The following is a 13,112-nucleotide window of genomic DNA, read 5'->3' as shown; positions in this document are numbered from 1 at the left end:
TTCTAATATTGAAGTCAATGAAGATGTTTACTTTGTGATTTAGAGATGATATAGGAAATAGTCATCGTAGAGTAAGTATAAAGTTTTTTAGTTACTTAACTATGGTTTTTATATTTAATGATAACAAGTACTACATATTTACTTCCTTTCAGCTGTGTTTTATAAATATCAGTTAAGTATCACCAATTATATCAACTTTTTCTTTGAGTTATTTCATGTTAAACATCACATTGATTTCCTAGTGGTATTAGAATGGTTTGTGCATCCTTTTTGAGGTCCTGGTTGTGTGCCAAGCTTTGTGTGAACTGCTGGGCTTGTAGATAAGGTAAAACATTGCTCCTCTCACCTGTGGGTTCATAGCCTTGTGATGGAAATACACCCTCTAAGTGTGTAACTACAGCAGTGGAGTAAGTGTTTTCCTAGAGCTGGCACAGTGAGCCACCGAAATGCAGAGGAAGCACTGCGTGGATAAGTGAGTCAGGACAACCAGTTACGTGCAGTGTGAAAACAAATGAGCTGTTGTTGCCTCATCTCTCTTCCTTCCCTCTTTACAACATGCCAGTAATGCCAGTGGTTCTACCTAAGGCAGGCCATAGCGTTGCGGAGCCATGAGGAGGTCGTTCAAGGACATTCGACGCTTAAAACTCTTAGGTCCTAACTAGTCATGGTCTTTCAGAGTTTAAAAGATTAAGATGAATCACTAGCAGAGATCTTTCCATGAAACCTCAGTTCAGAGTATAGAATTACAGACCTGGCACGAACTTCTGAGGCCTCTTATTTGCAGCGTGGTCCTGCACCTTGAAGGGTTCAGATTGAAATCAAAGGGCTTGTCAGCACTGAAGCTCCTGGAAGAGAAGTGGGCTGATCTGTACAACAAACAGTTGGCCAAGTGGGAGGGTTTGTTTCTGGAGTTCTCGACAGTTGTGATTTGTTATTACCCAGTGCGGTTAACCTTCATGCTATCTCGATGCATGGTTATGGGGCTTCAGCTAGACTACACCTAATACAAAAGAGCTATCACTGCAGAATGAAGACTAGCGGACAGTTCTGGTTATTACAGTTATTTCTCTGTAATCACCTGGTATCAGAGTCCTTATAACTTTGCCTAATTTGTCAGATTTATGCCCCTGGGGCAAGATGTTATTACTTCTGCTGCTTCTGTCACATGTCCAAATATGTGAACACTTTTGAAAACAAATTTCACCTTCTTACACTTTATTCTAACAAACTTCGGAGAGTTTGAGAACTTTGAAAAGTCTCTTTTTGCCATTTTCTTTACTTCTCTCTCCCCCTTTCTCCCTCTCCTTGCCTTTTTCTCTTCCTCTCTGCCCTTCTCTCTGTCTTCCCTACTCTCTCTGCTTTTTCCTCCCTCCCTGCCTCCCAATATTTGCCTTTGATTATTTAAAGGATTTTTAAATTCCTTTAAAATTTATCTGTTTATTTTTCAGCCTTTAGCAGTTTCCTGACAATCAATCCGGTGTTCTTCATATGTTTTTCGCTACCATATAATTTCTGTTATCTTCGCATATCTAACTTCATTTTATATGTGGCCCATCATCGCCTACTTCTGACCAAAACCTTTCAGCTCTACTTTTAGATGCCCACTTTTCTTGATATTCGTTAATTGAAAGAAAGAATTTAATTGGTTTGGCTCATTGCTTAGACTCAGGTATAGCGCAGTTCTTGTCCACGGATGGATTGTTTTTTTGGGGGTTAAATGCCCTTTTTTTTTCCTGAATGGGGGTCTTATTAGAAGGTAGAGAGAGAGGATAGGGGCAAGTGAGAGAGAGAAGGAGAGGAGGGGGAGAGGAGGAGAGGTGGAGAGAGAGAGAGAGAGAGAGAGAGAGAATATGAATATATGAGTGTCGGAGGTACCAAATGGGTTTCCTTTAACATGACCTTGACTATATTTCATCGAATGTGGTCCTTGCACACAAGCTCTGCAGTCTGATTAGTGAAATATCACCAGTGCACTAGAAAAATATACATGGCAGTCACCAAATGACTGAGTTTTATAGGGATTCAGGGAAGCATCTGTGTGTGGGGGTCATACTGAGCAAAAGGTGTTTTCCTTTAGTTGTACCCTTTGAGTGCTCTGTATTCATAGCATGAGGAAACTGGTACAGAAAGTACTATGGATACTATTCCTTTTTGCGTGTGCACATGTTGGTATTCGGTGCGCTGTTCTCCCATGAGACAACCTCTAACCTCCCTCTACTCCCAGCACACGCACACACGCGTGCATACACACACACACACACACACACACACGTGTGTGGCCTTGCTTTCACTATAGCAGTCGCTGGCTTCATTAGTTAGAGTCAGGAGCTGGCTTCGTAAAAGTCTTTAAGAGGGGGAGGAAATGAAGAGGAAGGGGCAAAGGAGAGAAGGGAGTAAGGAGGGAGTAAGTATAAGGGTAGAAGGAGATAGTTAATAAGTTTTGCTGTTAATTTAAAACCAATATTTGTCTCCCAATATTGATTTATGATTGTAAGAAAGTGTTCAAGTATCTGAGACATATATATATGTGTATATATATATATATGCATATATATATATGAAAAGAATTAACTTTAAAGGAATTAATTGTACAAAGTAATATTTTAAGAATATGTTAAAAATTAGAACATTAGAAGAAAAATACTATCTTCTTTTCCTGTGATTAGCTATTAATTCAGTTTAACTGTCTTCAGTGAGATCTATAGTATAGTTTTCATAGAAATTGCATATATCGTTGTATGTATAAGATTCTGACACAGCCTAAAATCAAATTAAGTTATAACTTCATAGCGACATCATATTTTCGTGATTTAGCATATAAGAATATTCCTCTTTTATCCTAGGGGTATGTGTCTCTAAGCAAACTGCTCGAAGAAAAGCTGTAGGAGAATTTAATATTTAAATAAATGCTTTAATAAGGTAAAAAAAAAATGAACAAAGAAAAGTAATGCCCTTTTAAATTGTAAATCCGAAGTTGACTAAATTGTGTTGCTTACAGTAAGACCTTTGTATTTGAGATGGTGGTTTTCTTGCTGTGTGCGTTCTCAGAGATTCCTGTCTGAACCTTTACAGGAGTCCATGGGGAAGAGCTGTGACGGGAGAGCTTATGTTATCACCGGCATATGGAACCCCAATGCGCCAATATTTATGGCACTTAATGAAGAAACCCCGAAAGGTGAATTTTCTTAAAAGATCCTTTATTATTTGCTTAAAATTGTACATTACGGACAATGTTGTTTTGCCAAGATTTTTTTTTTTAAATAAGTTATTTTTTTAAAAATAACTTAATGGAGTTATTTTTATTTAGATTTTCAAGTTCATTTTCATACATAATACATCTATGGAAGAAAACCCCCACTATTCAAAGGAACCCCGCCATGCAAAGATACATGAATTAATTTTATTAGATTATGTAGACAGTATTTGTACTTTGTTTTTCATATGTCATTATAGACTTGTTTTATTTGGGGGGGAAATGATGGAAGTATATGAAAGAAATGATGAAAGCAAATTCTGAAATTTTGAATATCTTTGCTAAGTATTTTAACTTTTACAAATTCTATTATAGATTACTTTTTTTTTTTTCACGTATTAGTTGTTCGTTCCAGTCTTTCGACCTTTGGGCTCTTAGGTCTTAGGAATGTGTATTAAGGGTATCATTTGTGACACCTTTTCCAGCTGTTTCCTTTTTCGTTCTGTTTCACATGGCTAATTTTGAACAGGATTTATAAATGGTATAATAGTCACATTTGTCATTTTACCACTTTATTTTTATTCTTTATCTAGATATCTGTTAATTGCCTGTATATTTTGCCCCTCTACCATCTGCCTTCAAACTAATGTTAAAGTTTTACCTCATGAGTTATAATCTTACACTAAATCCTGTCATTCAACCAATAATTTAATTGAAAAATAAAATTTTCAGTTTTTTTGATTTTAGTCTTACATTATTTAGTTTATACCCACAGTAGACTTTTGGTTAATACCAATATGGAAATATAATATATTAATGAAGAACATTAAAATGATAATTATTCTCAAATTTCCTTCAAGAGAGTCTTTACCAGTCCCATAAATTACATGCATTTGATTGCACATCAAGCTGTCTATTTCAAAATGAGGGCTAAAAAGGAAGAAAAATAATGATTATATAAAATTTAGCTTTTCATATATTAGGAATAAATAATTTTCACATCCACCGTTTTTTTATTTCTCTAGATAGGCTTGTAAATACCAGCCTATAAACTTCTTTCTTCATTCAGAAAGAAAACACAGAAATGAGAAAAATAAGCCAGTCGATAATTTTGAAGAATAAAATATCGGAATTTCAAAAAATAAGTAATCAAAGTAGTTTTTATCTGTTTTAAAGGTAACACGTAGTTCAGTTCCGTTTTGTATTTTAACATACACTTGATCCTCAAATAAAAGATAATATATTTTAAAATCTATTTGTCCTATTAATATAAACTTTGTATAATACTGTATGCAATAATCTTCTGATCTAAGAGATAATGTATTTTAAATTCAGAATCATTTCATATGCCACATGAAACTGTTGACCTGATTTCTCAAATTTCCAAATGGTGTCCTTGATTTTATAAATTATGCAGAAGATTCCTGAACTACAGTTTGATTTTTACAGAAGTTGAGGGCCTGAGAGAGAAAATGTCTTGGAGCTTTTCGTTGCACCAAGACATACATCAAAGTCTCCGCGTCGTGTTAGTCTCCCTTTCCCCTCTACGTTTCTCCCCTGACACCTAAGGCCTTCCAGGCCAAGTACAGTGTCTCAAGAATCCTACTTTCTCTCGAACTGACTGAATGTAATATAATTTTGGTTGAATTTGATGACATTAATAGAAGTGTAGTCGATGAATGTAAACGTTGTATAATCTTTTTTTTTTTTTTAAAAAAAACACTATTGAAGTTTTCTTCTAATGGTGGGTTATGTGATCTTTCCTCTAACTGAGAACCAAAAGTGGTGGATACAATAAATGAAAAAAAAACATTTTTAAATAAAGAAGAAATGACAAGATTTTATGGAATAACCAAGCCACAGATTTAAAAACCCCTAATGAATCTGAAGCAGGGTAAATTATAAAAAAAGAAATCCACATTTCAACCTGTCATTGTAAAACTGAAGAAAGTTAGTAGACACTGGCCCGGAAGATTCTAGATTCAAATTAAAGGAAGGCTGTGGGCAAGTAAACATTTTAACTGATAACTGAAATTTTGACTGATAACACTATACTCTAGTTGTCTAAAAGCACTTGCCCACTTAGAGGGTATTATGCTAAGTGAAATAAGTCAGACAGAGAGAAAAAAATCTGATTTCACTTATATGTGGAATCTAAAGAACAAAATAAATGAACAAACAAAACAGAAACAGACACATAGATACAGAGAACAAACTGATGGTTGCCAGATGGGAGAGGGGTTGGGAGCTGGGTGAAAAGGGGAAGGGATTAAGAAGTACAGATCGGTAGTTACAAACAGTGAAGGGGATGTAAAGTACAGCATAGGGAATATAGTCAATAATGTTGTAATAACTATGTATGGTGCCAGGTGGGTACTAGATATATTAGGGGGATTGCTTTGTAAGTTATATAAATGTCTAACCACTATGCTGTACACATGAAACTAATATAAAGTAATACTGAATGTCAAATATAATGGAACCCCACCCCGCCAAAAAAAGCACTTGCGAGGACTCTGATATACATACATATGTATGTATGCACACACGCATGCTTATATACCTACGTATCTATCTATACAGAAGCTCACGCAACTATTTCATTAGAGCTTTGATCAGTGATTTTCCTAAGGGTAAATATATATTATGGACAGTGAGGGTACTGACAAATCTCCAGGGAATTCCTTTAAAGCACATAGCATTGAAATATTTATTTAATAACATTTTCTATACAAATTGAACATAGTGAATGTAGAACACCTTTTTTGATTTGACAGTTTTTTCCAAGAAAGTCATCAAACATAATTTGTAGTGTCTCTTTTTATGAGATGGAAGAACAAATCTTTGTAATTCTCCAGTGGTTTTCTGGGAAATCTGAAAGATAGTTTTAGTGTAAAAGACATCCTGAAAATTTTATTTACTTTTTACATTGAGGACCTGATTTGGTGAAGGAAATTAAAGTTGTCAGAGGAGGTTGGGACACTGATGAAGATAGGGTCCCGTGTGTTGAGAAACAGCATCACTTGCTTGGAATACTTGGTTACCTATTTAATCAAAGTGACAATAAAACATTTAAATTTAAACGTAGAAAGTAACAAGACTAGAAAGCACTTTAGTTCCTTCATAAGTGAGGAAGCTTTGTTTCTTAAATAATCAAGGAATAATAAAGCCAGCATAAACCACAGACCATTTCTGCAACAGATAAACGCGTGTACATGACGGTGGCAGTGGACATGGTGGTCACGGAGGTGGTGGAGCCCGTGCGCTTTCTCCTGGAGACGGTAGTCCGCGTGTACCCCGCAAATGAGCGGTTTTGGTATTTCAGCAGAAAGACCTTCACGGAGACTTTCTTCATGAGGTTGAAGCAGGTAGGACCTTTTAGGTCTTTTCATATCATAGCATATATATTTTTTTCTATCATTCTTTTTAAATTCCAAGATAGTTTTTAAAGTAGCATTAAGAAGCAATACAATTTCTCTAATCAAATTATATTTAGAGTATTTGAAAAATTCATATCTAGTAATGTAAGTTGAAAAAAAAAAGCCAGTGTGATAGTTACGTATTTTTTTCTCTAGAAACCCGTAATGTGTATCTGTAAGGTATCAATAGAAATAACTTAATAGAAATTTTTTTTTCTTTTTTTTTTTCACTTTTTTTCTCCTGCAATGAGTAGTATATCTTTAAAACAAGGGCTAAAATGAACACGTGAGGCATACAGGGTCTCTTGAGACTCCTTCAACAAGTTGGAGTTGCCTCACCCCAGCTCAGCGGACAAGGAGTGAACATACGGCCTGTGGGATGTGAGGAGCCGCCCGTGCAGGCTCAAAGGGGCACGTGAATGCATGTAAATAGGACCCCACCTTTCTGCTGACCTGTTATGCTTTGTAGAAATATCGATTGTATATCTGAGACAACTTTTCTTCCTTTTACATTTAATAATTTAAAACCAAAAACACAGGGCACAGAAATATCGTACCTTTATAAATTACAATGAAACAATTTTCAATACTTGACTAGTTGTCATAGTTATTTCTACCTGTAATATTGTACGAATATGTTGTTCGCCAATGGTAAAGTGAGATAATTATTTTAATATTAAATTATATAACAATAAAGTTATATAATTATTTTAATATTAAATATAAATGGGGTTTCTGTAACATCCCTAAATTAGGCAATGTCAGTGGGTGATATTCATCATTTTTGTTTTGTGGTGAAGGGAGTCATCTGTTCACTGATATTCGTTGGGTTCTTACTCTGTGTCAGGTACTACATTCTTTCTGATTGAAACATAGTCCCTGTCCTTACGACGCATACTATCTTGTGGACGAGGCAGCCATTAAACAAGTAAATAGGATAAAAAATGTGTAATTACATTGTGGTAAGTGCAGTGAAGGGGAAGGACAGGGTACGATGAGAATCAGAAACGTGGGCACTTAGTTTAGATTCTTTGTAGAAGTGACATTAGAGGTAGGGATCCAAGACTGATGGGAGTTAGCAAAGAGCAGGAGGAGAAGATGTGTTGGCAGGGAGAAAAGCTTGTCCCAAGACCTTGGGCTGGGAAAGAATTTAAAGATTCCCAGAGCTGGAACAGGCCAGAGTGGCCGGAATGTAGTGACAAACCCTGAGTGTGAGACGAGGCTGGACACAGTTTAGGGTTTTTTTGGCCATGCTCGGTTGAGTAATTGGAAGTTGCCTTAGTTTTTCCCCCTTAGAAAAGTCCAGTTCGAATGTCAGCGGTTTATAAGGTAAAACGATCTACTTCCACGACTTAGTTGAGCTGATGCCTCTTCAGTGCAAGGCCGTCCGTCCTAAGTATGTAGCATCACCTGCTTCTCTGTGCCCTCGGACCTGTGATGCCTCAGGCTTTTCTGATAAAAAAAAAATTGAGTTCTTCCAAAATGGTTGGTAGCTTCCATTGTATTGATTAAAATCATACCAGAAGAACCAGACGTTTAGAATAACAACGTACTTCAAAAATTTTCTTAGCTTCGGACGTGCTGGAGATCAGATGTGACGAGCTGCGGTTCATTTCAGCTCTTTCTAACGAACCATTGAAATACCACGTCTTTCAGTGTTTCCTTAAGAGTTCTAATATTGCAACACATGTTTCTGTCTTTCTCAGTCTGAGGGAAAAGGCCATCCCAATGCTGGAGATGCCATATATGAGGTGGTGAGTCTACAGCGAGAATCTGAGAAAGAGGAACCAGTCACTCCTGTCAGTGGCGGGGGTCCAATGTCACCCCAGGAGGATGAAGCAGAAGAGGGTAAGACGTGACATGTATTCAGTTCCCTCTCTTTGTATAGTTGCTTTGCTTCCGTTCTTCAACCATGTGCATGTATGTGTGTGTGTGTGTGTGTGCGCGTGTGTGTGTGCGCGCGTGCAGCATGCGCGTGCACGTGTGCGAGGGGAGGGGTGATTATTCCTAGTCTCTGCCACTCCAAAACTATATTCTGCTAGATGCAGAAGAAAATTCGGGTCAGCTAGTTTCTTGGTTGCATAGCCCCCAGTGCCACTTATGCAGCTGTTTAAATTTGACAGCCTTGCTTTGCTGTTTCGCTTCCTATTTTATTTGAAGTATTTCTGAAGTGTTTAGTAAGAAGTTTCAAATTCTCTCAAGTGTTATTAGAATTTCAGTGATATGTTATGTCCTACTTCTCATTCGACATTATTCACTTCTGACTTTTTTGTTGTTGACTTATCACCACTTACTTTTTTGAAAGAGTGTGATATCTGCTCTGTTTACTACGTGGATGCTGCTGAGAGGTGCCAGCCAGCCTCATGAGAGTCACACTTCATTTGGCTCTGTGCTCAGTACCCTTTTTATAGAAACTAGAGATAAGTGACAGGTCTCTAGGTTAAGCCCTTATATTATCTGTTAATAAGGAAGGGTTTATTAAAAGTAAATTTCTGAATTTGTATCATCTTTGAAAAAAGCATCTTAAAATCCTGTCTTTGTATGAAACCATTCCTTTCTTGGATTGCCACAGAAATCATCGTTATTTTTAGCTAATATTTATTGAGTGCTTATTATACGCTAGACATTCTAAGTGTTTCATTAAAAAACTTATGAAGGTATAATTTACATACAATGGAATGTACCTGTTTTAAGTGTATATAGTTCATTGAATTTTGACAAAAATTCAATGTAACCAACAAACAGATGTAAGAATTTCCGTTATAACAAAGACTTCCCTCATACTGTTACAGTCCATCCCTTCTCCTCACCTGTGGTCCCTGGCAGGTACTGATCTGTTTTCCGTCGTCATATTTTTCTCTTTCTACAACTTCATATAAAAGGAATCCTGTAGTACACAGTTTTTTGTATGTGGCATCTTTCACATAGCCTAATACTTTTGAGATTTATCTATGCTGTATCAATATGTCGGGTCCTTTTTATTACTGAGTAGTAATCCATATAAAGAGTGTAATCTATCGCAATGGTAGCACAATCTATGTTGTCACCAGCCCTTTCTTCCACATGTGACTCTACTGAATTCTGTAGTAGACTTCCAAGAACACTGTTGTAATCGTCCTAGCCAACATGAAGAAGAAAAGAGGTCACAGGCAGGAGAATTTTGGGCTAGACTGAAAATTCTGTGCACATTCTTTTCTGCTCAACAAGAACCACGGGGGTGGCCGGGGAATGCAGTTATGCTCAGGAAGAAGAATAAACAGGTGCGAGAAGCATCCATCAGAAAGTTATTAATGCAAGATTTCAGGCGTTGCAAAAAAAATGCCATTCTTTTTAGAAATGAAAAATATATGGAACGAGAATTGGGAGAGAAAATAATAGAATGACAGTTGCTTCTCAACAAGTATACATTACATAATTTAGTGTCACATAATTATGCCTCTTATTCTCATTTAGTAAATGAAAATGCCTCACTTCTAATAACTTAAAAGGATAACTAACATGGATTAAGTATCTGCATTCTGAAATATAATGTAATAGATATTTAATAGACCTAGTTTCATATTTTACATTAACTCTGAAAAATAACTATTATCATCTTTATATCTCGTATGAGGAAATAGACTAAAATTTTTAAAGTAGATAATTCGAAATCATAGGGCTAAAAGGTATAATACACAGAATTCAAACCTATGTCAATCTCACCTTAAAGGCTGGGAATTTTTATTACATATAAAATCAAGGTGTTATCCTTTAAACCACTGAATTGTTATAACTCCACTCCTAATTGCTTAAAAGGTAGTATTTTTAGTACTCTTTACAGACAACATATTCTACATCTCACATATTTTAGATTGCATTATAGATCTGTCTGAAATTATAGACTATGGATCGAAGGATATAAAGCAATGTAATATGAACATATAACATGAGACCAAACAGTATTGTTTTATGAGGAAGCAATTTTTTTGGGAAGCATTTTTGAAGGCTTAAAAAAGAACTTTAGATACAGAATATATTAAAAAAGAACTTTAGATTTAGAATATATAAATTTTGTCAGCCAAAAGCCACACATACTTCTTGAAAGGCTAGGTTGTAGAAAAATCTTTTGGAAGCCAAAATATTCTTTTCAAAATATTCTTTTAAGACACACAAGCATACCTTTAGTTTATTACCCGTGCATTTTGTCTGACACATTACTCAGTGTCACTCAGGGCTTGGGAAGATATTTTTGATTCAATAGTAATTATTCCAGAGGTGATGAGATCTGAAGGTTCTGCAGATGTGTACTTTGATGGAAGAACCATTTACTTTTAGAAAGCAACGTTGCTAGAAAACGGATACATTTAGAAGTAAATTGCAAATCAAATGACCCCAGTTTTGGCTCATTGTTAATGAGCAAAATATCCAGAAACTTCTACTGCCAGGATCTTAAAATCATGTGGGTAAGTAAGCATTGGAAAGGCCATTATTTTTTTAGTCTTAGCAGAGAGCTAACTTAGGCTCAAACTTCATTTTTGATCGTAACCAGTTTTACAGATTTGTTTGTTTGTTTGTTTGTTTTTTGACACAGCATGTCAAAATGGCTACCTCAAAATGTAAGGAACGAGGGGAAGAGGAGATAAATTTGAGAATATTCTGGAAGTGATAATCAACGAGGCTTGTAAATTAATTGGATATTATAGGCAGCAAAAGAGAAGGGAGGAGAAAGAATCACAGGTTAGATCCAGGTTTCTAGCTTAGGTGACCAGGCGATCTCGGTGCCAGCAAATGAGATGGGGAACACGGGAGGAGGAGGAGTGGGCTTCTGGGTGGGGGTGAGAGTCAGTCCGTTTTTAGATATTGATGAATTTGAACTCACTGTGGATCATTGACGTGGAACTATTTCCAGGTGTTAGAAATAGTCTTAAAGTGTGAGAGACGTTTTATAGCTGGAGATAAAGTTTTTGAGAGTCATCAGCATTAAGTAATGAGAATGGCGGAAATTACCTTGGGGGAAGATGTGGGAAACATGGGTTAAAAGTAGAATTTAGGGGATCACTAACATTTTAGGGGTAGATGCAGGAAGAGATAGCCTGGCTAACGGATCTGCAGAAAAATGATCTGAACAGGAGAAGGACTCAGAGTATAGTAGGTAGTACGCTGAGCACTCAGAGTATAGTAGGTAGTACGCTGAGGAGAGGAGACTGGCCAGGAGGATGGGGTAGGCAGTGCCGTCAGACAGAACATGGATGTTCAACGTGATGAGGACCGAAAATCGCTAATAGGGTTTGGTAAATTTGAGAGGCCACTGAACTCCTATGGAGGAGATGTTCATGAAGCTGGGAAAGGATTGAGGATTGTTTAGAGATGGGGAAGGGGAGGACAGTGTTTTATTTATTTTTTTTAAAGAAGGTTGATGAGAAGAAGAGGAAAGAGCTTAGGCTGAAAACACAGGGTCATATAGGGCCAAGAAAGGGCATTTTTGGAGTGTAAGAGATTTGAGCTTATCTGTAGTTGGAAAGGGAGAGCTAAAAATAGAGAAGCATAACCTGCCCGGCCCTGAACCATGCAGTGAGCCCCTGACGTGCCTCTGTGTCTTTGCAAATGCCATCACTCTGCTTTGAGGCATTTTCCACTTATGTTCACCTGAGTAAGCTCTTCAACAAAGGCATGTTAACAGCCAAAAGAAAATAGTAATTTTAGCATAGGGCAGTTTCTATACTTAGAAATGTTTCAAAATATTTTCTATGACATTTTCAGTAAGTTGCTCAAGCAAATTGCATTAAAATGTATTTAATGCAGATTGGCAGAGTGAGGAGCTTGGCAAGTCCACTTATCAAAAATCAATGGTGAAAGTCGATAAAGTTGTCAAAAAGCAGTCAGTTTAGAACTTGAGAAAGTGACTAAAATGATTTTAAAAAATCGAGAGGCATTTATTCAAGAAAAACTACTGAACCCGTGAGAACAGTCTGGGCTGTTCTAGCCCCTGAGGCCTCTCCAGACTGCTCATTCCCACCGCTGATTGTCACGCAGTTTGACTAGGCCGGCGAGCTGTGAAATTAGTGGCTTTGCTGCAGCTGCTGGAAGGGGCTCACTTCATTTGGAGCAAAAGCAGAAAGACCTCATATCTCCAGAACGGTGTTGGAAATGGCAGTGATTTTTGTGGCAAAAGAATGGGAAGGCCAGTACGTAGCCAGTAGCAGGCGGTCGTAATTCTGATTGGGGAAAGCATGGCGTGGCCAGAGTTTTAGCCAGGAGTCTCAGGAATGACTGGCCTTCTTAAGGTCCTGTGTGTCGCTGGTGGTCTGGAAGGTTGTACACGTGTCAAGGCTGTGCGCACACTCAGGAGAGCCCGGCGGTGGCCCTCGCTCGTCACACGTCTGTGCTGGACGTGAGGCCTTACAGGTGTGTGGTGGAGATGTGTTTCCAGAATCCTCTCTTCCGAGTGGCTTGGCATTTTTCTTTTTTATTCCACCTGTGTTTCAGGTGCAGTAAATGGCTGAAGGCCTCATTCTCCCACA

The 13,112-nt window shown here is 37.3% G+C and overlaps 1 protein-coding gene across 1 annotated transcript in view; it reads left to right on the top strand.

Annotated features, from left to right (window-relative positions):
* The window catches only part of LOC105292896 (rab GTPase-activating protein 1-like), an 88,949-nt gene that overhangs the window by 35,580 nt on the left and 40,257 nt on the right, over positions 1–13,112 (top strand). The window contains exons 8-10 of the mRNA XM_011361287.2: positions 3,073–3,175; positions 6,395–6,561; positions 8,319–8,460. Of these exons, the coding sequence (XP_011359589.2) occupies positions 3,073–3,175; positions 6,395–6,561; positions 8,319–8,460 (412 nt within the window). The remainder of the gene's footprint in view (positions 1–3,072; positions 3,176–6,394; positions 6,562–8,318; positions 8,461–13,112) is intronic.

This window comes from Pteropus vampyrus, unplaced genomic scaffold (genome assembly GCF_000151845.1).
Source record: "Pteropus vampyrus isolate Shadow unplaced genomic scaffold, Pvam_2.0 Scaffold65, whole genome shotgun sequence".
NCBI classification, from domain to species: domain Eukaryota; kingdom Metazoa; phylum Chordata; class Mammalia; order Chiroptera; family Pteropodidae; genus Pteropus; species Pteropus vampyrus.
This window is presented reverse-complemented; position numbering and strand designations above follow the sequence as displayed.